General features: G+C 39.8%; 1 protein-coding gene across 1 annotated transcript in view; it reads left to right on the top strand.

Annotated features, from left to right (window-relative positions):
- LOC145398774 (glutamate receptor ionotropic, kainate 5-like) overlaps nucleotides 1-7,512 on the top strand; it is a 34,059-nt gene extending 26,547 nt beyond the window's left edge. Inside the window, exon 5 of the mRNA XM_080271584.1 lies at nucleotides 7,409-7,512. Coding sequence (XP_080127710.1) covers nucleotides 7,409-7,512 — 104 coding nt within the window. The remainder of the gene's footprint in view (nucleotides 1-7,408) is intronic.
- Nucleotides 7,513-26,480: the final 18,968 nt, after the last annotated feature.

Raw genomic sequence — 26,480 nt, 5'->3', positions numbered from 1 at the left:
GCCTCCATTTTTATGATGCTGATGATCCTGCAAATGCGAACGACACAGATAAGATGAGGTGAATTAGGTTGGTCTTTGATCACCTGAGGCAAACCTTTCGTTCGTCATTTTATCCCTATAGAGACCTCGTCATAGACGAGAGTCTCGTGTTGTGGAGAGGCAATATTTCATTTAGGCAGTATATACCCAGCAAAAGGCACCGTTTTGGGTTCAAGATCTTTGTAATGTGTGACTGTAGGACTGGTTATGTACAAGACATAGTCTTGTACACTGGTGCACAGACAGACATAATAGAAGATCGGAGTATTGGACTGTCGGGAGCAGTGGTAAAGACAATGATAAAAGACTACCTTCATCATAGTCACGTCCTCTACCTGGACAATTGGTACACTAGCCCTCTTCTCGCTCGTTATCTACACATGTATGAAACGGGAATCTGTGGAACCGTGAAGGTGAACCGGCATCACATGGTCAAGGTAGGGCAGAAACATGACAGGAATGAGGTTGTCTTCTTCAAAGCCAACAACATACTTGCAACTGTGTGGAACCATAATGGAGAAGTAAGCCTCTTGTCCACGGTTCACCGCCTGTTGATGCACCGTACTGATTCCGTGGATTACCGGATCGAGAACAGGCGTCACATATGGAAACCTGAGTGTGTCCTGGATTATAACATAAACATGCGCCTGGTGGACCAGTCAGACTCCATGATATCAACGGTAGAGTGTGCCAGGACCACGATGAAGTGGTGTAAGAAACTGTTCTTTCACTTGCTTGATATTGCTGCTCTGAATTGCCACCACCTTCACGCCATGACAACAGGAGTTCAGGAAAACTTTGAAGGGTTTGTGAGGGAGCTCACAAGAGAGATGTTTGCACGGTATGCTGTTGAAAGGCCCCAACATCGCATCCGCACTGCCCCTATTGCCCAAACTCCACTGAGAATATCCGGCCGCCATTTCCCCACTCCTATCCCTCCCCAGCCAAATAGACCTAGGCCCCAAAGCAGGTGTCACGTGTGTAGCAATTCCCGGGTGAGATTCACCACACAGAGGAAGGACACCCGCTATGAGTGCGTCGAGTGCGACGTGGGTCTCTGTATTCACCCATGTTTCAACGAGTATCACACCTTGATGCATTTCTAATATGGTGTGAATGAGATAGGACGCTGTAACTCTGAAGTAAATGGAACAAACAGACGCTCAGTGAAATTATAAGTCCTGTTGATCTGAAAATATTGGTATAAAGTGCATATGGGTATAACATAAGTGCAAAAATAGTACGTAAGTGTATAAATATGATGTAAGTGGAAACATACCTAGCGAGGGTATTTTGATGTGATAGTCTGTCACTCAATGCAATAAATAAGGCCCGTAAATATGTAAACATTATTACGGGAAATGCAGACGGGTATAATATAAGTTCAAATTATTGTAAGTGCTGAAATATATTCTAAGTCAAAATATTCCTAGCAAGTGTATATAGATGCGATTTCCTGACGCTCAGTGGAATGAATAAGGCCCGTAATTATGAAAACAGAAGTCAACAAGTGGGAAAGTGTGTAATGTAAGTGAAAAATTTGTATGTAAGTGTTTGAGTGTTATGTTTGTCGAAAAATTGATTGTGAGGATATTTTCATGCGATATTCTGACGCTCACTAGAATAAATAATGCCAGTAACTATGTATAGTGCAGTATAGGGGTGTAAACGTGTGTAATGTAAGTGGGAAAGTATAATTGGAGTGAAAAAATAAAGTAGAAGATGAAACACGAGTGTTTGAGATTGTGCTTGCTACGTGAATATGCGCTAGCATTTCATTAAATGCCCTCGTAATGAATGTAAATAACTGAAAACATTTACAGTGGTGGAGGAAAGGTTCTATGTAAAGAAAAAAATAATAGGAAAGTGATAAAACAATTGGGTATGTTGAAATACAAGTCATAGTGAGTGCGCTTAGTAAGCAGATGTGCGCTATACTTATGCTGCATGTCATCGTAATGAATGAAAACAGCTGAAAACACTTACAAACAGTAAAAATTGGTAAAATGTCAATGAAGCAGAAGTATACAAGTAGAAAAAATGATATGTTGACTGATACAAGAAACTTAACACATAGCATGTTACCACTCAGACCTAACTCGCTATGCTCGCGTGAAGGTACAATGCTTATTTTTCAAATATATGTGTTTGAAATTCATTTTATTGTTACTCTTATTGTTTATCAGTTCAAATTCAATAAATGTAGAGGTGTTGTTTGTTGTTTCTCCCAATATTTCCTACCATAGAAAACGTGAGCGCATCACATGTCAATGATAGAATACGATACCTGGCACAGGGGACCTCATCTGTTCCGACCACTAATGGACCACGGTAAGGCCTTTTTTGGTGATTTTCCTTTGTTTCTCAACAAAAGCGGAAGTTTTAGCCAAAAAAAAAAAAAATTCCAAAATAGTTCGAGAATGGGGGGTGTCGGAGGTGCGAAAAACCTCAGGACGTGACGAGTTAAAGGGTCTCTGGTTCTTGTTCCTTTTATGTATTTTGTTGTCTTTTCTGGTGGGCAAAATATACTAGTTTTATCTAAAACTCTTGAGGCTGAGGTCTATTGCCTTATGGAACGTCTTTTCACCTGTGAAAGGGAGCCGTCATTTTTGCCTTCAAGTTGATCCAAATCATGCTTCGTAGTGAACATCTGGCGATATTTTCTGTGATAAAATAACTCTGGCACATGAGAAGGCAAAGGAAGGAGTGTGTACTGTTGTGAGTAACAGATGGAAGGAGAATGTAAGAGAGTATGGATCAGTTAGCTCAAGGATTGTGTGGATAAGAGTGAAAGTGTGACTACAAATGTGGGCAATTGTGTGCGTGTATGCGCCAACGCAAGATCGTGCAAGCAGAGAGGACTTCTTGATAAAAATGTGAAAGCGTGCTTGGAAAAGTTTGAAAGGAATGAGAGAGTGTTTTTGATTGGAGATATGAATGGAAAATAGGGAATGTGAAGGTAGATGGAGTAGTTGGTGAGTAGAGTGTGCCTGCAGAGATGGATGAGAATGGCAGTGATTTTGTGGAAATTTGTGCCGGGAGGGGGTTGGTGATAACTAATACCCTCATCAGGCACAAAATGATCCATGGGTATATGTAGCAAGTGATGAGAAGGGTGGATGGCGAACTAAATGAATGGAAGGCAATGACTAATTATGTGTAAGTGGATGAAAGGATGACAAGGTGTGTAATAGATGCAAGAGTATATAGAGGTTGGGGGAGTGGACTTTCGGACCACCACTTGATGGTGGTCAGAATCAAAGTCCAAACAAACTGGAGAAATAGAGGAAGGGAAGGACAGGAGAAAGTAGTTCTTACAAGGAGGGTAGAAAAGTTACAAGATGATGGAAAAAAGGCAGAATATAAGAAGGAAGTGGAGGAGCGACCGGGTAAATATAGAATGGAGGAAATGGGGACGTGGAAGATGTGTGCAAGATACTCAGAGAAGAAATCTGTGCAGCATGTGGGGTGGTGCATGGGATGAGAAGATGAAGTTGGATGCAGGGAACAGCATGGTAGACAGAAGAGGTGAGAGAATCTGTAGCACAAAAGAAGAAAGCATATACTGAGTGGATGAGAAACAGGGGCGTCGAAGAAGTTATGAAACGGAAGAGAGATTTATATGTAGAGCACACGAGAGAGAAGAAAAGATTAGTAAGAGAGAGTAAGAAGAGAGTGGATGAGGAATTTGGAAGGAATTTGAGTGTAAAGTGGAGGGAATGTAAGAAAATGTTCTGGAAAGAGGTAGTTAGACAGAATGCCAAAAAAGTTAGTTGGGGAGTGAGAGATAAAAATGGTACATTACTAGTGGAGAAGGGAGAAAAAGTGAACAGATGGAGAGAACTCTTTAATGAAATGTTGAACACAGAGAATGAAAGTAATGCAAGTATAAGTGGCTGGGGAATGGCTGGGAGAAGGAGGGATGTGAGAAGAGAGGAAGAAATTAGTAGGATGGAAGTTGTGGAAGCAATGAAGAAACTTAAAATGGGGAAAACCATAGGAATTGATGGAGTGTGTGGTGAAATGCCGAAGTATGGGGGAGAGATAGTAATAGAATGGATGTGGAAGATGTGCAGATTGGTATGGGAGGAAGGTAGAGTCCGAGAGGACTGGAAGTCAGGTATTATTCCCCTGTACACAGGAAAAGGGGAAAAAGAAGTATGTGGTAATCATAGAGGTATTTGTCTTCTTAGTATAATAGGTAAAGTAAATTGTAGGATACTTATCAACAGAGTTAGGGAAATAACACAGGGATTAGTTGGAGAAGAACAGGGAGGTTTTAGGAAGGGAAGAGGTTGTGTAGATCAGATATTCATTCTTAGATCTTTAGTGGAAAAGTTTCTAGAGAAGAGAAGTTATATGTAGCCTTCATGGATTTGAAGAAAGCATATGACAGGGCGGATAGACAAGGATTGTGGAAAACATTAAGAATATATGGAGTAGATGGGAAGTTGTTGAAGACCATGAAGAGTATGTATGAGGGTGCTGAGACTCCAGTGCGTGTGAATAGTGAACTGAGTGAATTTTTCTGTTTGAAAGTTGAATTGAAACAAGGATCTCATGTCTCCATGGTTGTTCAATCTGTATATGGATGGGGTAATAAAAGAGATACATGGTAGGGCAGTGGATGTTGGTGGGGCCCTAGTGAGAGAGGATAGTGTCTGGAAACTCCCTGTACTGTTGTTTGTTTGCAGATGATACTGTGTTGTTCAGTGAAGACGAAGGGGAGCTGCAAGGTTTGGTCGATGAGTTTGGGAGAGTGTATAAGAAACGGAATCTAAAAGTGAATGTAGGGAAGAATAAAGTGATGGTCTTCGAGATAAGTGAAGTCAGTGAAGGTACAGTGATCAAGGATGGGGAGGAAATGGAATATGTGAGTGCATTTAAATACTTGGGTAGTGTGATGAGTAAGGACGGAAGTTTTGACGGTGAAGTGCTTAAAAGGGTGCAGCAGGGAAGGAACGTTGCTGGTTCCTTGAAAGCAGTGATAAGAAACAGGGAAATGAGCATGGAAGTGAAAAAGTTACTACATGACAGTATTGTGATAACAAATTTAACGTATGTTAGTGAAGCTTGGACCTTGTTGGAGGGACAGAAGTCAAGGGTGAGAGCAGTGGAAATGAGTTATTTGAGAGGAGCATGTGGAGTCACATGGAGAGACAGACTGACAAATGAGGAAGTGAAGGAGTGTTGTGGTGTGGATGTGTATGTGATAGGAATCGTTAGGAGAAACACATTAAGGTGGTTTGACCATGTGGAGAGGACGAAGGGTGTGAGACTGACGAGGAGAGTGTGAGCGAGGTGGAGGGGGGAGGGAGAGGGAGCCCAAGGATGAAACGGAAGGATGGAATGTAGAGGTATATGAGGGAGGGGTGTGTGAGCTGGGAGCAGGGCAGTGAAATGGCGGGGGACAGAGCGACATGGAGGCGATTTGTTTGTGGCCACCCCTTACGGGATTAAGGCGTCTGGCAATAGATAGAGAGATAGACATCTCCCTCTCCTACAGTTGCAGCAATGTCCAGTAGCGGTGTGTGCTGATTTATTTCGGCAGCTCTGAGAAGAGTGTTCCAGGATTCATAGTCTCTTGGTGATATGAGATCACTGTGTGAAGCACCGTCGCCAGAATGGATTATGCATGCCACCTCTGTATGCTGATCCATCTTCAGGGTGCAGAGTAACGTTCTCTTATGCACCTGGTATGACACAATGAAAGAAATGAGACAAGAATGAAATTAGCATATGCTGAGGTAAGCACAGGTAAGCCGAGTAAGTATGTCACGGTTTTTTATAATTATATCACATTCCTGGGAGGTATATTTATTTAAGGCTTATGAGAATGCCAGGCGCCACCTGGCAGTATACTGCAGGGGCTAAAACTTGGCGCCGTTTTTCATGACAACTATCATTTGGATTCTAATGATACTTGACAAGCTTATCTAGTATATAATCCTTGATATTAAACTGTTTGGCGTTTTGTGAACGGAATGACTGTGACAGCGAGAAAGCATTACGAAACCACCAACCTTTGGTTATGACAGGCTCATTTATTTTTCAATGGATTTTGATAAAATTTTGCATTAGGTCTTACTATAACCAACACTCCTCTCAGCAAAACATGAATTACAAACAACACAATGATCATTAAAAGTGAGTTTAAAAGCATTTAAAGAACCCACATGTGCACACACCCCAGCAATAGCCGTATTTTCCGAATCGTCGGAAAACATTGCCGACACAAATTTGCGGCTGTCTAGTCAGTGTAAGCTACCTATTTGGGATTGCTATCATGCAGATTCTCAGTGCCTATGGATATATCTTTGAAATGAAACAAATAATCCTTGTCACCTTTTGTGTACTGACCACCCCAGGTACCTCCCAGACTCAATAGAATGGGAGAAGGAATAGAGGAGGTTCAGTTTTACATGTGGCCTCGTGGAGTTAGTGTAGCTCTGGAGTAGTGAAATAGACAGTCAGAAGCATGTGTTATGACGACGCCTGATTTGATCTTGTGAACGTGAAAGGCTGACCCAGTGAAGAATTATTCACTGGGCAATGTCCTTCCCTTACTGAATTACCTGTTGGGGCCTGAGGCGGTGTGGGACGAAGACTTAAGAATCTAAGTATGAAAAAAAAAAAAAAAAATCACTTTCCTGTATAAATGAAAAAAAATCACAATATATACAAAAAGTCCAAAGCTGAAAAAAACAACTTCAGTCTAAATGTATGAAAAATTTGTAAAATCTAAAAATGTGAACGATAAAAAAATTAAGTATATGAAAAAATCTGCAGATTTAAATTAATAAAAAATCACCTATATCTAAATATATAAATGACTATAATGTCAAAATCTATGAAAAAATAACTTCAAATCTAAATCTATTAAACTCGCCCATAAGGCATAAGATCATCAGTAACTCTAGCTCGGTTACTGTTTCAATTTGGACCCATATTAATAAAGAATTTTTTGTTAAAGAGACTACCAAACTAACATAACGTGGTGCTCAGGAAACAAGCCTATCCTCACCTAGACTTTCCTGCATACGAAATAGTGCAAAAATGGGACACAGAAGGGAAAACATTCACCTGGAACACCTAGGCCGGTATTCTAATTGGCTAAGAAAGCTCCCTAACGCCATTTCCTCAACGACTTATTTTGCTTTTTACACCTTACTGTCCTTGTCTGTGTAATATAATTATATGATCACCATACTCTTCATAAATAACTTACAAAGGATTGTGACTACCAATATTAAATAATAAATAGCTAAGACGTTAGGGAACTTCTTTAACCGACGAGAATACAAACCCGTTTGTATTTCTGGATCCCTTTATAAAGTGTCATAATACTCACGGAACTCTTTGTGAGCAGGTCAGTGCGATTTCTACGTTGGCCGGAGCACCTACTTACCACTACCACTGTCGATACTGGCGCAGAAAAACAGTCCTGTTTCGCCTGCTGTGGATAGGGGGTAAGTATGCTGAAGAGAATGATCAAAACAAGATGAAAGACACTCTTTACACCCAGATATGTGTGGCCAAATAGGCTTCATTAACGCTAAATCAGCGACTTGAGTTTTTAAAGTGAAATATTTATATGAGTAGAGTGACACTTAATATAGGAGTCTGAAGATAGGAAACATGGAGGACTATGAAGAAGAATTATGGTTAATGGAAGTAGCTAGTAGTAGTAGCCTAGTAGAGGTAATAATAGTAACAGTGGTGATGGTAGTAACAGCAGCAGTAGTAACAATGGTGGTGGTAACAAGAGTACCATTGGTGAAGATAGGAAACGTGGAGGACTAAGAATTATTTTGGTTTATGGAAGTACAGTAGTTAGTAGTAGCAGAGGTAATAATAGTAACAGCGGTGGTGCAAGTAATAGTAGTAGTAGTAGCACTGGTGATGGTAACAAGAGTAGTAGTACTGATGGCAGTAACAGGAGGAGGAGCACTAGTAGAATATTCATTTATTGCATTTTATTTCGTAATATAATTACATAGTTTGAGAACATTCTGTATGTAACAAAGTATATCATTCACAGTATATCATTCCTTGTCTACAAAGACATGTAACCCATATATGCACAAGAGAAGTTAACTGACAATTGCTAAATATTCAGTAAAAAATAACATTAAAAGATAAAGAAAAATAAGAATACAAATGCCCAATAATAAGACTGATTTTTAAAAATCACTCCTCACATAAAAATAATACTAAAAATGTTTAATTATAAAAAATAATCCCCAAACCATATACGCAAAAGCGAAAGTTGACTGACAATTGTTAAAAATATTCAGTGAAAAATAATATTAAAAGGAAAACAGAAATAAGAATATAAATGCTTGGGCTACGGTGCGAGTGGATGGTGAGCTGAGTGAGTTCTTTGATCTCAATGTGGGACTGAAACAGGGTTGTGTGATGTCTCCATGGCTGTTTAATATATACATGGATGGGGTTGTAAAGGAGGTGCAAGGTAGGGCAGTGGATGTGGGGGTGGCTCTAATGAATGAGGATGAGATTTGGAAGATTCCGGTGTTGCTGTTTGCTGATGATACAGTATTGTTGAGTGAAGATGAATGGGAGTTGCAAGGTTTGGTGAAAGAATTTGGGACAGTGTGTAGGAGGAGGAATCTGAAAGTTAATGTAAACAAAAGTAAAGTTATGGTGTTTGATAGGAATGAAGTCACAGAGTGTGCAGAGAGGTTGGATGGTGAGGATATGGAGAATGAGAGTGCATTCAAGTACCTGGGTAGTGTGATGGGTAAGGATGGAACTTCGGGGGATGAAGTGCGTGAAAGGGTACAGCAGAGAAGGAAGGTTGTTGGTATACTGAAAGCAGTGATGAGAAATAGGGAGGTGAGTATGGAAGTTATGAAGTCACTGCATGATAATAATGTGATCCCTACCCTGATGTATGGAAGCAAAGTGTGGACCTTGCAATAGGAGAACATGTCAAGAGTGAGAGCAGTGGAAATGAGTTACTTGAGAAGAGTATGTGGAGTGACGTGGAGGGACAGGTTGACGAATGAAGAAGTGAAGGAACGTTGTGGGGTGGATGTGGATGTGGTTGAGAAGATTAGGAGAAATACACTGAGGTGGTTTGAACATGTGAAGAGAATGGAGAATGAAAGACTGACTAAGAGGGTGTATGTAGGTGAGGTGGAGAGAGGACCGAGGATGAGGTGGAGGGATGGAGTTGAGAGGTATATGAGGGAAGGGGGGTTAGTTGGGGGGAGGGTAGTCAAATGGTGGGCGACAGAGCGACTTGGAGGCGTTTTGTCTGCGGCCACCCTTTGCGGGATTAGGGCGTCGGGCTACAGATAGATAGATAGATAGATAGATAGATTTTTAAAATCACTCCACATAATAAAAATAATACTAAAAATTTTTAATTGTAAAAAAATAATCCCCCAAATCAATATTTTAAAAATATATATGCCAATTCATTAAAATTTTGCTTAAAACAAAAAAGATTTTTTTAACTAAGTCATGTAATAAAAAGTAATAAAATAATAAAAGATGATAAAATTAATAAAAAGCAAAATGATAAAAGTTCACTGTCAGGTAAAATGTATAAAAAAAAAAACTTAAAAAAATATATGGTTAAAATATTTTTTAAATGTCTCTAATAAATAAAAACTCAATTTAAAAAAGATAAGTAAATTAAAATCTACATCAATCCCACACCCATATGACAAGTGCACTAAAATCCATGAAATTACATTGCCCCCTCGTATCCTCATGTCTTTGTACCCACGTTATGTGAGAGGTTATGACATCCAAACTTTCTCCAAGAACATCCACTTCATATTCATTTCTGAACAGGGAAACAACACCATTAATAAGTACTCCATTCTATAAACATGGAATGTTAAATATGATAAGGGGGTTATGATTTTTCTTTAGTCTCTCGATGTACCTGGCTTCGGTCAGAGCTGTGTGGTGTTTAAGTAGCAACTGATTGCGGTTATTAGCTGTTATATGGCTACTATTTTTTTTTTTTTTTAATAGATGATGAATGGAGGCAGGAGGAACAAAGAAAAAAAAATGTCCATGTGCTACAGCCATCCTCCATTCACAAAATATTTGTAAAAACTGGATTTAAATTGAAGTGGATTAAATGTTTGTGGGAAACAACTCCCAGAAAGTGAATTCCAGAGAGTAATAGTTCTGAGGATAAATGAATTTTGATAAGCAGAGGCTCTGCATTGTGGGGGAGAGATTGTGAGTTCCTGGCGCTTCCAGCTGCCCGAGTATTTTGGGAGAAAATGTGAAGGGGAGGGACAATTGAAGCCAGTTCGTCACTTACGGTAAAAATATCGATAAAATAATGCTAAAGAAACAACATCTCTATGTTCTGATAATGCAGGAAGGTCCTGTGTAATGGCAGGATTATTGATTAATTTAATGGCTTTATTTTGCATTTTCTCCAACTGCCCCAATGCAACCGCTCCACATCCACACCACAATGGTGAACAGTATTCGATCTGAGAACGCACATGACTTTTGTACATTGTTCCCATCTGCTCGTCAGTAAATAACTCACGAACTGCGTACATAAGTCCCAATTCTGGGGCAGCATTTTTAGCAACGGATTTAACATAAGCCGTCCAGCTTAGGCTGGGATTTAAAATAACACCTAGGATATAAAATGTAGTGGATATAGGAATAGTGACATCATTTAAAATTATGTGAGAGTCTGAGGGATTCTTTCTATTAGAGAAATTAATGTATTTAGTTTTCTGAGCATTAAATGAGACCAGATGTGTTTGTCCCCATTGATTAATTTTAGAAGGGTCCTGGTTCAGAGAAATTGCTGTGTTTATTTGGGAATTTATAATATCAAATTGTGTAAAGGAGGTACTAAATGTGAAAGAACTGTGAAGGGTCGAGTCATCAGCATAAGTGTGTATTGGGTTATGAGTGACAGACAGGAGGTCATTTATATGAATATAAAGTGGGTTGGCACCAAAACTGATCCCTGAGGTACGCCAGCATTTAAGGAATGACAATGATAAAAATTCCATCTACAATGACTCGTATTTTTGTATTACGAAGGTAAGATGAAATTAGAGGAACCAGTGATGCAAGACCATAGTGTTAAATCTTAGACAATAGGGCCCGGTGCCATACTCTGTCAAATGCTTTTGATATGTAATGCCACAAGAGTCAAAACATAGAAGTGTCATGTAAGTTAAGGCTTTAGTACGTAAGCTATACACATTTGAAAGTCATGTAAGTTAAGACTTTAGTACATAAGCTATACATTTGTATTTACCCTAATCCATTCTAGGCTTAAGGTATAGAAACATGCTTGTACCTAGTATTTAATACATGTTCTTTTATTATTATTTCTGTAGCTGTAAGATCATAAATCTCATTTATGCTGTGCTAGGCCTTAAGAATATTTGTACATGTTGTAGGTGAAATTTTGCTGGGAGCATACGTGGGGTATTTGAGTGGCGTACCATCTGTACTCATTTTCTATTAAATCAGATCTGATGTAATCATAGTAAAATCATAATGTTGTCGATTAACATGCTTATAGAAGAAATAATATCGTATAGAGGGAGAAAGCCGTTAAAAATTTTAGTTAGCTAGTACCCGAGGACATGACGTAATAGTTGGATAATGTATTCCTCCACGGAGAGGATGCTAGCGACCGCTGTTGATTCAATTTACGACTCTTTGTGTGGGATAATTAGAGTAACTAAATTTTCCCTGTCAGATTGAGAGTAAAGAAAATTAATATCTGTATCCGTTCAGAATCAGAAGTTTAGAGTTGTGACCCTCATATGGGGGTAAAGTAAAAAGTACCCTACACGTCATCCAAGTCGCTTAGTTTCCCGCATTTTGTAAAGTAATAGAGGGGGGGGGGGTGTTAGCCAGCTCCTGTCTCACTCTCAGATTTGACCCCGCACCACGTGCAGGTGAGTTTCATTACTCTGTTTACTTCCCTTCCGCCTTGTTCATACTGGCGTTGTGAAAGTTCAGTGATATTGTGTGTGCCGTTGTGACTAAGTTGTAATGAAACTGACTCTCAGATTTGCCCCCGCACCATGTACAGATGCTGTGAAAACGCCACCTCAAAAACTCCCCTCTAACCGCCATATTGTAACTGCCCTAGCAAAGTTCGTTAGGATTAAAAACTGTACATTCACCATTTACACAAAACAGTGAATAGTTCTTTGATTATGTAATTGTTTAGTGAAGTTAGCTTGTGAGTGAAGAATAGTTGTGATTTTCTTTTCTTTTGGTATATAGTGTATTAGGTGAGCTCGGAGAGTACCCTAAGTCCCCAAGGCTAACTCCCTCGCCTGATGTGCTCGGAGAAAGCCTACATGCCCACGAGTGTACTGAATGTGGCGAACCGTTTATGTTAAGTTTCACTGATGTTGGGGAGGAGTGAGATCTAAAGAGTAATAACATTTGTTGGCTAACTGAGGTATAAGTGCCTATATAAAATTCGTTGTGGAGAAAATTCTGTGTACTGTGAATAAATAATAATGTTAAATGATTGAAAAATCTAGAGTTCTATCAAAAGGTAGTTTCATTTTTTAGAGAAACACCAATTTAAGTTGTCATGTATTAGTAAACTGAATAGTATAATGTAATGTGATTTAAAGAAAGGAGAGATATTAGTAAATTCAGCATTTTTTGAAAAGTTTATTGAGTTTCACTGTCATTCCTCTCTCATATCTCTCAAATCCTGTATAACTTCTTCTCATAACCCTCGTGCCTTGGTGGGAATTGTTTTCGACCCCTGTGCTGAATCGGTTTTGGGAGTATAAAGTTCTGTTATTGCAGTCACGCTACCCAAAGTTGCTATTGTTACGCTACCTAAAAATTCTCTTGTTGTCACGCTACTCACGATCAAACTACCAAATTTCGTTCCTATTACTAATTATTCAGAACGACCAATTTTCCTTGTGTGTGATATTTGATAGAATTAAATTAATTTTGAACAATCTCTGATCCCAACCGATTCCACAGTTAGTCCAACAATATCAGGATAAGGGTCGAACGAACCCTAGGGATACAGTTGTGGAGCTCGTTGTAAGTCAGCCTCAGACAACATCCACTAAAAGGGATCGGGCATCACAGATATATCAAGTGCTATTGTGTGTGCTTCACCGTGTTGGTTTTGTTAATCTGATGGGTAAGAAGGCAAAGAATGTCTACAGGTGAACGTTCTTGTTTAAAGCCATACTGCTGATCATTGATTAATTTATTGACTTGTAGATGCTTGATTATATGTTTGTTAATTAGTGTCTCAAAAACTTTACCGAGAATGGAAGTTATTGCAATTGGTCTGTAGTTTGATGGATCAAAAGATGCCCCTTTTTTAGGAACAGGATGGATATTTGCTTCTTTCCAAGAGGCTGGAAAACTTGAGGTACGGATGCATAAGCGGAAAAATTTTGCCAATACAGGAGCCAACAATGAGGAGCAATATGTAAGTACTATTGAAGGAATTTCATCTGGACCAGTGACTTTGCTGAGAGATTCTGTAATTCAGCTTGTACGTATCTGGTGTGAATCATGAAAGGAAGTATTTGAGGGGAATCAAAATCAAGTACAGGAATATTGTGATTTTCTGTATTTAGGGATGAGTTTGTTGAAAAAATGTCAGCAAGAAGTTTGGCCTTTCCACGTAGGTCACTTATTAGATTTCCATTGGGGGACTATGAAGGTGGAATGGAAGAGGTGGTAGTGAAGTTAATTTTGAATGAATTAAGGGTTGACCAGAATATTTTGTTACCATTTGGGTAGTTTAGTAGTTTGTCAGCCTATGTAAAAAGTTTGATTTAGAGAGATTGATAATAGCTTTGGCATGGTTTCTGATAATTCTGTACTAGTTAAAGGCTTCTTTGGTTTTGGTCCTAGTATAAGTGTTATAGGCTATTGTTTTATGTTTTGTTACTCAAGCACAATTGTGGTCAAACCATTTAGGAGAATTACATCTTTTTCTGTAACTGTGATGGGGAATGAATGTTTCCATGCCGACTTCAATGAAATCATGTATATGGCCCAATGTGGAATATGCAGTTTGGGAGAAAAAAGAGGTCCCAGGAACACCCATGAAAAAATTATGGAGTCCCTCCCAGTCTGCCCTGCCATAGTGCCATTTAGTCACCACGGCAGGTTCAGAGCAGGACGGTGTGATAGGTATTAAACTGGTGGCTTGAATCAAACAATGATCCGAGGGGGGACTTCACTTCGACATTATTATTATCTGCATTGGTTGTTAGAAACGATGTCCAGTAGGTGGGGATTTTGATCGAGGTTGTCTGGTACATGGGTGGGTTGAATGACTAACTGGGTGAGATTAAGTGAGTCTGCAAATAACTCACATTCAAGACCAGAGTCATCAGTTCTAGGTGAATAAGTGAGCCATTCAACATTATGGATATTAAAATCACCCAAATAGTAATTTCTGATGCAGGATTAATGTTGAGGACACTTAGGGCCGTACTATAAAAACCAAGAGTTCAGGCGGGCCAACGGCGACATTCAGTCGTCAGACGTTCCTGAGCATTGGTCATCCTTACTATAAAAAATCTGGACTGTCAGTCTTGGCGAAATGCAGTTCAGGTGTTTGAATGCCACGACAGTCGCTAGATTGGGCAAGAATGCGCTGCATGAGCACTAAATACGCGCAAATTTTTTAATGTTTCTTTTTAATAAAGCAGACACTTCGCTAGCCCATTCTAAACTGTTATTTTTATGTAGGAAATAAATATATTTGCGGTAGAACTGGTATCAAATGATGGTCGAATGCATAAAGAGGATGCATTTACAAGCATGATAGTGCCTAGACTAAGAATTATGAAAATTTATCCTTTTGCAGTTATTTGCATGAAGATGATCATTGAGATTATCCAGATTTGAATTCATACGAGCAGAGAGAATGTATTATTGCATACTTCATAGATTTCCATGTTGTTTCCGGCCAGCTCACCAGTCATGAATTATACAGAAGTATATCCAGGTTATGTGCACCTCTGCTCATGCAGCAGTACATCATGTGTTCCTAAATTATGTAGCAAGATGTAAATACAGAGGTACTGGAAAATTATTTTTAGCATGGAGACTAATTTAATTCTTCATAAAGCTGGTTGAATGGTGACATTCATTGCAGCACCAGCACAAGAGGGTTGCAGTAACACTACTCCATTCTTTTTGAGCAGTTTCTTTCCACACCTATCATCTAGCCATGACCACCAGACCATATTGGAAAATACAGGTTATCAGATGTGTGTACTGTAACAGTTGTTCATTTTCTATATAGCTAGTTTTTCCCTACATTATTGTCTCCTTCCCTGTTTCAGGTATTACAGTACTAGTAAATTTCCAGTTTAGCTCAGTAATTATACTACTCTGAGATTCCATCCATCCATTGCCAGACGCCATGTATCCCAAATGGGGTGGCCAAGGGCTTAGAGTTAATTGTTTTACAGGGAGGGGCACTAATCCTCCACCAACCCCACTTGACACGTAGGGATGCCAACAGCATCTGGTGTTCCCAGGCGGTCACCCATCCAAGTACTAACCAGACCCAACGTTGCTTAACATCGCTGATCAGACGGGAAGCGGAGTCTCTATTATTACATTTCTCTTCAAGCAGCATGCAATGATTTCCTAAGTTACATTGTACAGTAATTATTTCTGTCCCAGTTGCTAGATAATCTTTCCTTTTATCCCAGAAATCATTCCACCTCTGTAGTACTTTCATCCACTTCTGTTTTATTCATTTTCAGACGGTTTACTCTTGTTTTCTTAGCTTTCTCCTAAACTGGTTATATGGTTGATATTTGTCTCCTTCACTAAATATTTATCTCATTACTTCTTGTTTGTCAGTCATTGTTTAACTGCACCTTTTCTGCTTTTTTATAACCCATCCACCTTACCAATATTTCATGCCACTCCTACATCCACTACTCCCCCATTACAAAAACTGTTATTTGTTTTTAATTTTTTTTTTATAAATGCATGGTACAGGCCATTTAATTAGGCCTGTAGCTATTTACAAGTAAAAGAAAGCTCATGGGATAGAGAGATGCCTCCGGACGTTTTTTGTTGTAAATCTCATGAAATAATTTGCATTTACTAACAAATTTTGCGTTAAAGGCAACACACCTATGCTCGAATCTGAGTGCTTGATTGAAACAGGTAAATATTTCAGCCAGCATCCTAACCCACCCACTCACTCATATCTGGTAACCTTACCTAACCATCTTAACTACATCAGCTTATCAGTTTATTCTGATGTAAAAACGAATTGTATTTTTCAATAAAGGACTTAAGTGACTGCACATACTTGATACTGATTTTTTTTTTTTTTTCATATTTCTGTAACTCAGCTGTGTAAGAGAACAGTAAAGCTAGTGAAAAAGAAACATATCTAACCATTTACCAACACTGACACAACTGTGTGTAATTTCTACCATGTAATATAATATTTTATGTACACTTTTTCTTATTCGTCATTTCATGATTTTTCATGGGCAACACAAGGATGTTGGTTAGAGGCAGCTTACTGGCTTGCCCTCAAACGTGGTAACTACAGCGCTGAACTGGCTAGCACACAAACTTTCAAAGAGATGCCGTTTAAAAAATCTATTAAGTACGCAAGTAGAAAGAAACCAGGAAGCACTATTCTCTTATCTCCAATATTACACGCCACGCCGCACCCACGGAAGTTTTTGTTTACCCGTATTCGTTTCGGAATCCTTTAGTCTTGTAAAATTTTATGAACAGCCTTGTATTTCTCATATATTTTAGCCTGCTAAGGAAAATTTCATGCCTGAATTGTTCAGTGTTTATAAACTGTAAAACCGGCTATCGTATTTAAGAATATTTAAGTTTGTTGCACAAAAGGGGGGTCTCTTGTGGCGTTTATCCTTCTGTCACATGCCATACCAAGCAGACGAACGTCTGGCGTGAACAGGAAATTTATTTATGGTACGAAACATGGGAACGTCAGACGCTCACATTCGGCAATACTGGCGTTTAGTTTTTATAGTACGGCTCTTAGCTGTGAAGACAGAGAGTCAAATATACTCGGTTCTGGAGGGGCATTAGGGGGACGATAAACATAACAGAAATACTTAACTTTACCAAAATTGTATATGGAATAGTCGATATAAGGACAATTAAATTTAGCAATCTCCAAGGCAATTTCTGATTTAGCAAGGCAACATACACCTTTAGGTGTGAAAATTTAGAATCACGATATAACCAGGAAAATTAAATCTAGCAAAATCAGAGGTGGAGCTTGTGTCTCTGTCAAAAATAGCAGATCAGAGGTTTCAAACTGTAGGAAATTTTGAACCGAGTTGACGTTGGAGAGAAGTCCTCTAATAAAAAAAAAAAAAAAAAAAAAAACACTGACTAGCAGATTTTGGGCGCCGCAACACTGGAGGTGGCACAGTTGCTTGATGACGACCGGGAGGGGCCCTGTGCAGATGACCCGGCCTCGCCAGTGGTGGTCACCCGAGAAACAACTGCACTAATTCCCAGTATAGCAGCAGCCATGGTTCTTTTTATGGAGGGGAGAGCAGGGATGTGTTGTGGAATGTGTATGATATATAATGACAAGATCGTTTTATGGAGAGAGGATAGCTGGTTTAAAGCAATGTGATATGATGTGCATGTGTGTGTTGTGTAAAGAGGGCAGCCTGATGCCGTCTGATGTTTGAGGCAGAAAAATGTGTAACCAGGTACCATGGCCTAGGAGAGAAAATGGAATCCAGGCTATTCCCTGAGTCTCCTGTTACCTTGGCGGTAATACTTCCCTGGGCGGGGATGCCTACCCCTACACATTTTTCACAGTCTTATTTTATGCCCTTTCCAAACTGTAAAAAATATATTTTTTTTTTAACTTTTTGCATTCCATAAAGGAAGACCATACTGTGGAACAGAAGAAGAATTAAATATGAATTAAAAGGTATCAATATTTACATGACTAAAATCCCTAAAAATAGTGTTAAGAGGCATAAAAGCTATTCAGCCTAAACTCTATATCATTAAAATCACTAAAATTATATAAAATATGATGTCCCAAATATATTAGTTTACCACTTCAATGTGGTCACTGTTCAAGTTTAAAGTATCACTTATAAAATCTGAATTTTGTTTAAAACAAATACATTTAGTTTTTTATTTATTAACTAATTTGTGGTCTATTCAGGAACACAAAGTGGCATACAAAATCTCCATATCTGCCACTGACCCAGCAAGAAGCACTAAATCATCTGCATATGCCATTACATTAAGCGTAAATATACCATGAGTACATCCTTCATTACAAATTGAGATATTGATAAAATCGTTAATGTAATAATTATATAAAAATGGTGAAAGAATCCCTCCTTGTCTCACACCTTGATCTATATAGCAGTTCTTCTGCTGCCCTGCCAGTTAATATATGCCATCTGGCTTCTCATATAATGCATTATAATGAAGGTTATATCAATTGGAACATTAGAATTAAGTAGTTTATTTCCAAGCATCGTGTGGTTAATTTTATTAAATGCTTTGCTTAGATCAACAAAAAGAGCTGTAGGGGAGCTCTTAGATACGTATGATGCCATTACCTGCTTTAATAAATAGCATGCATCAGTGGTTGATGATCCTCTTGTAGAGCCAAATTGCTTAAAATTCAAATTTACCTTTTGCATTAAAATATCAAAAATCAAAAGCTCAAAAATTTTCAAAAGACATGAGGACTGCATTACAGGCTTATAATTCTTGGACTCAGTGGTATTTTTGTCCTTCGGAATGGGACTTCACTTCAGTAATGTACTAGGGAGATAGCAGTGGGTAAAACATTGTGAAAATCAGCTAGGGTGCATAAAAAAATTTCTGAAGCATGTTTTATAAATACTGAGTGCATACCATAATGGCCAACACCTTTATTTAGCTTAGAAATTACTTTTTTGAGTGATTGTGCTGAAGTTCTTAAGTGCTACCTATTTCTTCCAGGCCACTGATTTATTTAGGTCTGTAATATAGTTATTCTCACTCATTTCATCCACTGAAGATTGATTTGATAAAAATCTTTCCAAAAATATATTTGCAATTTCTGATTTATCACTGCAGCCATCTATCACATCAGCTGACTTTCTGCTTCCCCTGATCTTTCCAAAACTGAGTTTTATTCCTAAAAGTAAATTTCTGTATAAGTGACTGGCATATCTCCTTGTGCTTGTTTAATTTACAATCATTTAGGGCTCGTTTAAAAATCTCTTCTACTATTTAGCATTGCTTCGTGATGTGGAGTATGCAATTCTCTGCCACCTCCCACCCAGGCCAAGTAGTTATGTCTGGCAACATTATGTAAATGCTTAACATTTCTATTCCAATGAGGAATTACCTTATATTTTTTTTTTCACAAATTTGTACCTAAAGCCATCAATTGCGTTGTAGATAGTATTAGCTATAGCATTGTACATTTCATCAATGTCATTCAAGTGATCAATACATTTCATCAATGTCATTCAAGTGATCAAGACGGCGACTTCCTGTTACATGGCAGCTATGTACAGTAAAATTATTAATTGCATATATGTGACTATCCACAATGACATATTACTCAGGTATTCCACATTTAACTTATTCCAATTCACAAATGCCTGTTTTTCCACATCATATGTTGCTTATGTATTTTTCTTGAGGTGCATTGGCAAACAGAAATTCTAATACTACCTCTATTGGTAGGTGGTCTGAACCATTCATATAGTTTATAATATTAACGTCTATTAATTTAATATGGACTTTTCCTATAATTTGGTCTAACCATTTACTAGCGGTATTGCCATAACCTGTGAATGTAACTGAGTCCTGATCTAAAGCATCAACATCAAAACATACAAGAGAGTTCCTAGTCATAAAATTATTTAAGTTTCTCCATGCCCTACCATAAAAATGATCTGCATTAAATCACCAGTAAAACATATTGAGCAATAGTTAAAATCGTTGATAAAGTTCCGCAAAACTGAATGACTCCATATACTTATTTAATGTACAGATTTGCCAGAGATCACTATTCAAGTAAACATTTACAAATATATCTTCAGGGTGAGAAGTGGTTGGAAGAAGTTCAGGGAGCTGTTGCCATTCCTGACATTGAGAGGACTCTTCCTACATGCTAAGGGGTCCTTGTATGCAGCATGTGTTAGCAGTGTAATGCTGTATAGTAGTGAGACCTGGGCAGTAAAGGAGGAGTATTTTTGCAGGCTCAGACGTACAGAAATGAACAATAATTAGGTGGATGTGCAGTGCGTCCCTGCGTGCAAGGTCTGGGGGGACTGGGTTTACGATGGAAGGGATGAGAGGTAGGATGGGATTGGAGTGTTATTGGTGTTGTGATGAGGAGAGGTAGATTGAGATGGTTTGGGCATGTGGAGAGGATGGATGATGATAATTGGGTGCAGAAGATTAGAAGTGTTAATGTTGCAGGTGGGATTATGAGGGGTAGACTGAGAAAGACATGGGACGAGGTCATTAAGTGTGACCTCAGGGTTAAAGGACTGAACAGGGAGGCTGCAATAGACCGTGCAGCATGGAGAGCTGCCATTAGGTGATCAAGGCCAATGGATGCAAGCATGTTGGAGCCTTCAAAAAGGAAAATGAAAACGACATACATTAATGTTAAATAACATAATGTATTTCTCAATACAAATACAGTAGCTTCGCACAGTGCGCGTCATCACAGTGCACGATTCGCATTGTACGCGAGTGACCAAAAACCTTAACCAAAAACCCTTGAATGCGCGAGTTTACCGCACAGAACACGAGGCAGAGGCAAGGAGTGGCTCAAAAATGCCATTTTCTATTAGTGCGCGACCACCCCTCACACAGCGTGTCATGTGTCGTCATGTTGATGTGCAGAAATTCCCGGGCATTCTACTGCGCAGCTTGGGGTACAAGGGAGCAGGCGCGCCATAACAGTCCTGGCTCGTGCACTGTGCAGATCCACTCTCTACAGCTAACCTGTCGTGTACAGTGTGTGGTGTTTTTTGTGCTGCTCCATCTTTGCCTGTACTTCGCACCATAGCTCCAACCCCGAGTTAAGAAACTTCTGATGCACGCCACCAAGTTAAAGATCATTAAGATGAAGGAGGAGGGTCAAGGAAACACTGCCATCGGGAGAGCCCTGGGACTGGCTGAATCTACAGTGAGAACTGTGTGGAAGAACCGTGAAGCCATAAAGGCTTTAGTGAAGACTTATGGTGCCTCTGACCTAGACAGCCGTTCGCGGGTGGGAAATCGTGCTATGATACTAATGGAGGGCTGTCTTGCCACCTTCATAATGAGGAAGGAAAAGGAAGGTGTTCCACTGAGTGGATGATTTATTGAGAACCAAGCCCAGCTCTTTTACAAGGCAGCATCTCGCAGGTTAAAAGTGGAAAAACCTTTCAGGGCATCAGTTGGATGGCTGGACCGTTTTCTCAAGCGCAAAGAACTCCGTTACGTGAAAGTGTCTGGTGAACGTGCCTCTGCCGACGAGCTGGCTGCGGGAGACTGTCCTGCGATATTTAGAGAGATTATTGAAGAGGGACAGTACACCAAGGACCAGATTTACAACATCGATGAAACGTCGTTATATTACAAGGCCATGCCCAAATCAACTTACATCGCTAAAAGATAGAAACAAGCCCCTGGTCGCAAGCTCCAAAAGTGTAAGATGACGGTAATGTTCGCTGTAAACCTGTCTGGGAGCCACAAGATGAGGCCAGTTGTTGTACACACAGCTTCACACCCAAGGTGCTACAAAAACCTCACGGACATGGATGCAAGTGGCGTGTAATGGTACAAGTCTGCAAATGGCTGGATGACTGGGAAAATTATGGCAGACTGGTTAACGAGGCGGTTTGTCCCTGATGCCAGGGCCAAGTGTCGGGATCTGGGCATTCCATTTAAGATGCTCCTTGTGCTTGATAATGCACCAAGTCACCCTCCATACCTTGAAGATCTGCATAAGGATTGTTGTGTTGTGTTTCTGCCGCCCTGCACGACGTCACTAGTGGAGCCACTGGATCAAGAATTAATCGCCACTGTGAAGCACTTCCACCATAAGTGTACGACTACCTATGCAGGAAGACCGACACACAAGAGGAGCTTCATGCCCTACAAGAAGATCATGACGAAGACCTTGATGAGGCATCTGCTCCCGTTCCATCTCCACCAGCACCTGTATCCCGACCTGCCACAGATGCCATGACTGTTGAGGCATTTTGGCATAATTTTACAGTGAAGGACGCAATTGAATTTCTCTTACAAGCCTGGCACCAGATTACACCAACGGTGAACCATGCGTGGCGAATGCTCGTGCCTCACTTACGCATGACCCAGGAGACGGCCATTCAACTACTGGCTGAGGCTGAGGCAGCAACACTGACAGCAGCACAAGCTGTACCAGGTTTCGAGGACGTTACTTTGGCGGACATACAAGAAGTGCACACTGCTACTGAGGAACAGCCTCCCGAGGAAGTGTTGCAACGTATAGACGAGGCTGATGCAGAGCCTGATGCCAGGCAGAGTCAAGTTGAGCAGCCTAGCATGATGGAAGGCAGGACTGAGCTGTGTATGTCAAACATTAGCAAGATCCTTGCTGCCGTGGATAAGCTCAAGGAATAGGTGAAGGAACAGGAAGTGAGCAACCTAAGAACGGAGGAACTTCTGGTTGGTATCGACAAACTCTTCCGTTTCTACACAGACAGGCACAGGGAAGAAATAAACAGAAGACAGATGCTCATAACAAGCTACACACAGCGGGCTCAAGTTGGTGAAACTGCGGAACCAGCAACATCGTCTGCTCCTGTTCCTGTTGAGAAAGAAGAGGATGCAATGTCAGAAGTGTCAGCATTGGACTTTGAAGGGTTTATGACCGAAATGAGTGACTTTGATGCTCCTGGGGAAGGTGCTCAAGAGGAGTCTGTGGAGGGAAGTGTTGGTGCGGTGGGGAGTGCGGCACTGCAAGTGTTGCTGCGCCCCGGAATCCCTGTTATTTAAGGTCATCAGGCCTGTTGTCTACTGTTGTTAAGGTGACTGTCCATATTTTTGTTATTGTAGCTATAGGTTTAGTACAATGTCTGAAAAATATGACCTGTATTATGTATCTAAGGGCCAAAAAAATGTCCAGGTATGAGGGGGTACTGCCCATATGTAATTATTCCCATAAGATTATGTATTCCCAGTACACGAATTCCCAGTGCGCGAGGTCGTGGACTGCCCAATCTCTCGCGCACTGTGCAAACCTACTGTATTTTGAACTTTAAAGAATGAATCTTTCTTCCACAGTATTGCCATTCCTCCTTCTGGCCTGCCTGCCATGGCAGTTAGGACTTTATCTGAATAAGTTGCTCCAACCCCAATACAGTAATAATGTTCGTCAATATAATCAAGAATTCCAAGTTTACCTTCTACAGCAAAAGTTTCTTGTAAAAATATTATATCATACAAAGAAGCCGTAAAGTCCCTAATCAAGTTTATATTTTTCTTCAGTGAGCAACACTTAAAAGAACAAATTTTAAGTAGACTGGCAGTCATTATGGACATTTAAGTCACAAAATTATTTCTTAAACAGCAGAAAAAAAAAAAAAATCAAAACAAGTAGGCTATATGAAATGAAAAAAAGTTACAATGTCTTGGAATTAAAAAGATCACAAAAAAGTAAATAAAAAGATGGTAATGATTAAAAAAAAGGAAATAGATGATAATGATTAAAAAAATAACTTCAACAAATAACACCAATGTAAAATAGAAATAAAAAGGAATAAATGATTAAAAAAAAAAAATACTCATCACAGATAAAAAAAAAATGACTAAAAAATAAAAGCAGTAAATAAGACAATAAATTAAAAGCCCGTGTGTTCAGTCTAATAAAACTGCTTATACCACAAAGAAAAATTAATATCAGCAATAGTCTTATCATTTTTCTTCCCAGTTCTGTTATAAAACTTGTCAACTATGATATCCTCAGGCCATAATTCTGGCTTAAATAACTTATCCCTGTCTGCAATATTCAAATTAACTTTATATGCTCTGAATTCATTAGATCTTATTTCTAGCTCAGACTGAATTTATAATTACCGTACTGTATTTCAAACACATCACCGATATATGTCTGAATATCATTACTCTTTACCTCTTTATACACTCTGCCAATGAAAACAACCAATTTAGTGGCTGCCTTAAAAGATGTACCATCATACTTATACCCTTAACCCGCGGCGTCCCGTCGACATGAATTAACATCCACACGTTTTGTCACTGCCAATCCCGTCAACGTCCATAAACGTGAAACAATTGCAAGGTCCCTAATTTGCACAATTTTCAATTTTCGCGAGTGATTTTTGGCACGTATACATGGGACACCTTCCTCTACAAGATGCCAGGCAGGGACAATGCCTTACCCAGCTTGACCTCCCCCCCCTGCATGCCCTTTTCTCGGCAATTCACCTGTTATCAGTGACCTGGCCAGTAAAGCCATGTCATGCAACGGTACGAAATTCAGGGCCAGAGTGATTCCCCAATCGATGACAATGTGGAAGACAGAGGAAGAAACAGTCAGAAATGATCAGGTAATGTGGCAAAAAATGGTCAGGTATAGTGATGAGTTAGTGAGTGAACCAATGCTTATAATGCCTATATTACTGTTTGAAAACAAATATACTCTCGTACTACATATAAATTTGTACCAAATAAATAAATAACCGTTTATGAGTGGTGTGGAATAGTTATCCTCTCATAGAACTCGTTTTCTTTGCAGCCAGCCTGATAGAAAACCCTGTAAGGTAAGGAGGTACTACCTGGATCGAGTATTTTAAACCTCACGTGAGCGATTTCTCTATGAATTTTCGATGTTTCTCACCAAAAGCGGAGGTTTGAGCCAAAAAAAATTTTTTCCAAAAATGGTCGGGATTGGGGGGAGTCAGTGGTGGAAAAGTGGTCGGGATGGGGCGGGTTAATGACGGGCTGACTTCTGTTAAAAGCTCTTTTATCCTCCTTCCTTGACTGTACCAAAGTCCATTTTTCCTCTTGAGAGTGTGACGCTATCCTGCCTCACCTGGGTCGTCTGACGCACACCTTGGTGTTGTGGGGTGTGGTGCACACCCTTGCTGATGGCCCCAGTGCTGCAGTCTGTAACACTGAGTGCTGGGCTGCTGCACACCATTGCATCACCATTCCTAGTACCCAAACTTTTTGTATTCATTTTGGCTGTATTTTCCATTATCATATCCACATTTCTGATGCCTCTGACATCATCTCATACCCTTTCATTAATAGCACTTCCCGTTCCTTCCACCATCCTCCCCAGCAGCTTGTAACTTGCAATACTTTGGTGATAGAAACTCCGTGTACAAACAGCTAGATAAGGATTTTATTACAAGCTCACAGTAAAATAGTCTGCCCGTGTCGGCTGTCTGCTAAGAACTGATGCAATAACGCCGTCTTCAGGCGTGGGAAAGCTTGCTGACCTAGCAAATTTAGTGGGGGCATGTATGCATTGGGGGGGGACATATATACATCGGGGGTAGACATATTGTGGAGGGGGTACACTACTCCCCCGGGTAGCTGAGATGGTGTCTCCTGACACCAGGAGTTAAATGGTGAGTGATTATAGTAGTAAGGCAGGACCGGGGAGGTTTGTACAAGGGATAAGTATGATACAGGGGCAGTAGGGGAGACATGGCCATGTTGAGCGGAGGGAATTAGAAGGATATAGACAGATAAAATATACAAGGATTAATAGGTACAAATCCAGTAAGGGTCGAAGGTATATAGAAACATAATGGGACTTACACAATAATAGGTTGATACATGATAAACAAGTAGATATGAGAGTTCTATTGTTGTTCTTCCTTCATTTTTTTTTTTGTATTTTCTGTAGGATACACTGTCACTCAGTAATGCATGAAATACCATCATTTTCTAGTAGGCAGAGTGCTGTTCACAGTTCAGTTAAATGTTAGATGGCAATGGTAGTCACGGAATGCGAGGGCACTAAGTACGGGGAGTTTCTACGTCGTGTGTAGGGCGTACTATGCCGGTAGCGACTCTGATTTCCTGGAGTCGACATTCCATTTTTCTGACACAACAATGCACTGCACAGATGATGAGTAGAAAACCTATGAAAGCGATAACCACAGGGGGAAACACAACTGTTGGATGAACCCATGAACGGCTGAAGGCCAGAGAAAATTGATCCATAATGAAATCACTGGCATTGAGGAAGGTGAGCATGCTCAAGTGAGGGGAGGTGATGATAATGTTGGCAGAAGGTAGGGTTGAAGGCATGTCAATTGGTTGAAAGATGTCATAGGAGTGTTTACGAACAGCTTGGTGATAGCGAGTGGCGTAAGTGATGACGGACTCTGATTTGATGGTACAATAGTCAGGTGCTTTGTAGAGACCACTCGCGGGGACGGAGC

Source organism: Coenobita brevimanus, chromosome 46 (assembly GCF_032717465.1).
Source record: "Coenobita brevimanus isolate Jiangsu-jjx chromosome 46, ASM3271746v2, whole genome shotgun sequence".
NCBI classification, from domain to species: domain Eukaryota; kingdom Metazoa; phylum Arthropoda; class Malacostraca; order Decapoda; family Coenobitidae; genus Coenobita; species Coenobita brevimanus.
The sequence above is the reverse complement of the archived record's forward strand: the minus strand, read 5'-3'. Positions and strand labels throughout refer to the sequence as shown.